The 3,450-nt window shown below is 29.9% G+C and overlaps 1 protein-coding gene across 2 annotated transcripts in view; it reads left to right on the top strand.

The window, feature by feature from the left end:
- The window catches only part of LOC108733081 (kinesin-like protein KIF12), a 12,175-nt gene extending 8,763 nt beyond the window's left edge, over positions 1-3,412 (top strand). The window contains exons 8-15 of one of the 2 annotated variants that reach the window (XM_025981196.1): positions 978-1,096; positions 1,547-1,651; positions 1,926-2,052; positions 2,131-2,326; positions 2,643-2,709; positions 2,798-2,853; positions 2,954-3,052; positions 3,141-3,412. In XM_025981196.1, the coding sequence (XP_025836981.1) occupies positions 978-1,096; positions 1,547-1,651; positions 1,926-2,052; positions 2,131-2,326; positions 2,643-2,709; positions 2,798-2,853; positions 2,954-3,052; positions 3,141-3,261 (890 nt within the window). In that variant the 3' untranslated portion in view covers positions 3,262-3,412. Of the gene's footprint in view, positions 1-977; positions 1,097-1,546; positions 1,652-1,925; positions 2,053-2,130; positions 2,327-2,609; positions 2,710-2,797; positions 2,854-2,953; positions 3,053-3,140 lie in introns of both variants that reach the window. The other variant, XM_025981195.1, reaches the window with a different exon arrangement.
- Positions 3,413-3,450: the final 38 nt, after the last annotated feature.

The raw sequence follows: 3,450 nt of genomic DNA, 5'->3' as shown, positions 1-3,450 counted from the left end.
AAAAAAAGCTTTTATAATAATAATAATAATAATTATCTACTGCAATTACTCCATTTTCCGATAAGGTAAGTTTTAATTTTTATATAGATATTAATTGTTATAAATCGTCACTAATACCATAAAAGTTTATTAGTTTGTTTGTTCAGGGTAATTTCTGAAATTACAAATTTGTTTTTCAAAATTTTTCTCTTTTCATTTGGTCTAGTGTACGACGAAGGTTTTGGACTATAAACGGTAAGAAAAACAATTAAAAAACATGTAATTTTTTTCATTACAATAAAAAAATTGTTTTGGTTACGAAATTTTACAATTACAACTTCAGCTTCTATCTTCAAAAAAATCTATTGTTCTTGTGGTACAATAATTATATTTTAATTAATAATTTTGCATAAGTACTAGATAAATATATTTAAAATATTAATTGTTTATAAACTCACCATTCGTAGAATAATTGTTCTTCAATTGTAGAACACAATGTACAAACTCTTGCAAACACGCTATGTCATTCGATTTTTTACAACTAAGTAATTGAATTTTTCTTTTCAACTCTGATTTACGTTGGCTTTTTACAATACATCCGAAATGATAAGAAATTTTTATTACCGTCTTTATGTTCTTTAGAAATAAAATTTACTTTCTAGTAGTTACGGCAAGAGGTAATTTTTTTGTGGCGAAACACCATAACAATACTAAGTACGCATTTTTTCTTTTTTATTAAATAACAAATGGAAAAATAAGTTGTTACTGCTTTCCGTTTTTAATTTTTAATTTCTGGTAAACTTATGTAACGTAGAATATTAACGTCATTAAAATCATAATTATTATGATACCTTTGTTAATAATACATATCATACAGTTAAAAAAAATATTTCTTTCTGACAAAAGTGATCCAAAACCTCAGAATTTTTAAACTTATTAAATTTTCTGTATCTATTTGATGACGACATTTAATATTTCTTATTTAATATGTTCTAAAGGTTACTGCATATCATCATTGAGTGATCCCAAAAGGATCGGTACTCATATCCCTTACAGGGACTCCAATCTCACAAAACTACTTGCCGATTCTTTGGCAGGTAATGGTGTTACTTTAATGGTAAGAAACCTTATATTTCCCGAAAACTATAGCATCCCAGATCCTTACTAAATATTCGATTCCATTAATGAAATAGTAATAAACATACAAGCAAACTCACTTTGTATTTATAATATTAATTAGGATAAGGATTAGAATTAACCGTATTTTCAAGCAATTGGTCAAAAATTAGCGGTGACAATATCCTTCTTTGTTTATAATAATCAAAGTAAGGGTTACGTTTTTCTCCACTTTGGTTTGCGACAAGTATAATAATCAAAGTAAGGGTTACGTTTTTTCCCTTTTTTGTTTGCAACAAGTATATATATTTAATTCACCCTTTAAAGAATGTATTTAATTTTAAGAACGTTGGTGATGTATTAGGGTAGATTGTCAATTTTATTATTCATCAAGTGGAATTGAATGTTTCCGGAAGGAATTAATGTTTTTTTTTGTTTCCATTCATGCAAGATTGCTTGTATTTCCCCTGCAAAATCAAATCAATCGGAATCAGTTAATACATTACGATATGCTTCAAGGGCCAAGAAAATAAAGACAAAACCCGCAGTGTTAATGGTAAGTTACCGTATTTTTTTGTCTTAAACAAGCACAGAAAATAAAGTAATATATTAATTATTTATAAAAATCTTTTTTTTTGACATACCCTTTGGAATCACCTCAAGTAATATATTGATTAAGTGTTTCGCTCAAAACTTTTAAAATCCTAAAAATTAAAGCAAAGAAAAACAAAAATAACACTGAAAGTTTCTACTTTTAATTTATAAAATATAATTGTTTATCCAATAGATGCAATTAATAAAATAGACCTTGTGTCTTTAATCTTAATTAGGATCCTCGTGAGGCCTTAATATTGAACTTGAAGAGGGAAATAACAACGCTACAGTCGGAAAATGATCATTTAAAAACAGCTCTAAATTTCCACCAAATCCCGACATCGTCAACAAACCCCACGTCAGGTATCTGACTGTCTTTCAATTAATTTGCCACTTTAGAAATTCCAAAGTCCTTTTTCAAGATTCTTTTTCTGTTATTAGCCGAAGATTTGGAGAGAATTTCGGAATTGGAAGCTCCTGAACTGGCCGAGTTGGTTCGTCATTACGTAAATGAGAACGAAACGTTAAAAAAAGAAAATTCAGAGCTTTATCAGTCCAAGGAGCTTCTCTTGAGGGACCACGAATTAGTTTGTAGAGAAAATGAAAGATTACTTAAGAAATTGGAAGATGTCAATTTGTGAGTAACGCAATCAAAGAAAATTTCTGCTTCATCTCACACCATTTAATTTTGTTTCAAAGACGTATATGTTGCTGTTACAATCTCATATCGCGTTGGCAAACAATTACTTCGTTCGTGTTGCCTTTTCCTACCTTAATCTAACCGCTTTTTTCTGTTGTTTTCCATAATACACCTAACATTGAGTGTCGCAGTTAAAATTTTTGGTAATAGATAATGGTGCCATTGCGATTGTATTATATTTCGGTTGTTACTTTTAGATTTTGTTTTTAATTGTTTTAAGGGTTTGCTGTCGTTCGCCACTTATACCTGCTAGGGCAGCATTTTCAGCGGGCGACCTTGAAAATGTCATCCAACAACCCCCAAGTACTCGTCAGTCTTCAGTAAGTAAAAAGTTACCTAAAATGTCCCCTAATACTCAATCCGTTAAATACTTGAATAAATAATTAAAATGTGCATTTCTGCCACTAGATAGAACTCCCTAAAACTGTCACTAAAGAATTGGATATGCGACAAATAGGAAAAGTGTAAGCATAATTAATAATTTTATTACTGTTACTATTACTATTATTATTATTATTATTATGAAAAGAAGATGTATACATATATATACAATTTTGGTTACAGAAGCGTCACCAGTGGTCGTAGTAAAAGGAGTTCATTAAACGGGAAAAACCACCCTCTAAGGGCGAAAAACTTAAAACCCTCAAACGACCCTAAATCTGCGTAAGTTGAAGTTAATTGTCTCTATAATGTGTAGTGTGCATGTTATCCTTAACTGTGTGTAATTAATTTAAATTTATTTTTATTGCAGGCACAGTTCTAGAAGATTTTCGATATCTGGCGCTAGTGACAGTGGACAGTACAGGGATGGACTTGGAAAAAATAAGGATCCTTTTGGAAGTGCAGTGTCCTTGATTGGAGATCCTGGATAAAAACAGACTCGTACCACTGATATCTCGACAATGAATAAAAAAGGACAAAGAGGCAAGGCAATCATCCCGATTAAGGACAATAGAATATGCACAAATATTATTGATAACAAAAAAATTAATTTTAGAAAGAGTGCTGTGACTGACCAATTATTGAATAGAGTACAAATTATTTTAAATTTAAATAAAATG

Source organism: Agrilus planipennis, unplaced genomic scaffold (assembly GCF_000699045.2).
Source record: "Agrilus planipennis isolate EAB-ADULT unplaced genomic scaffold, Apla_2.0 scaffold1, whole genome shotgun sequence".
Taxonomy (NCBI): domain Eukaryota; kingdom Metazoa; phylum Arthropoda; class Insecta; order Coleoptera; family Buprestidae; genus Agrilus; species Agrilus planipennis.
This window is presented reverse-complemented; position numbering and strand designations above follow the sequence as displayed.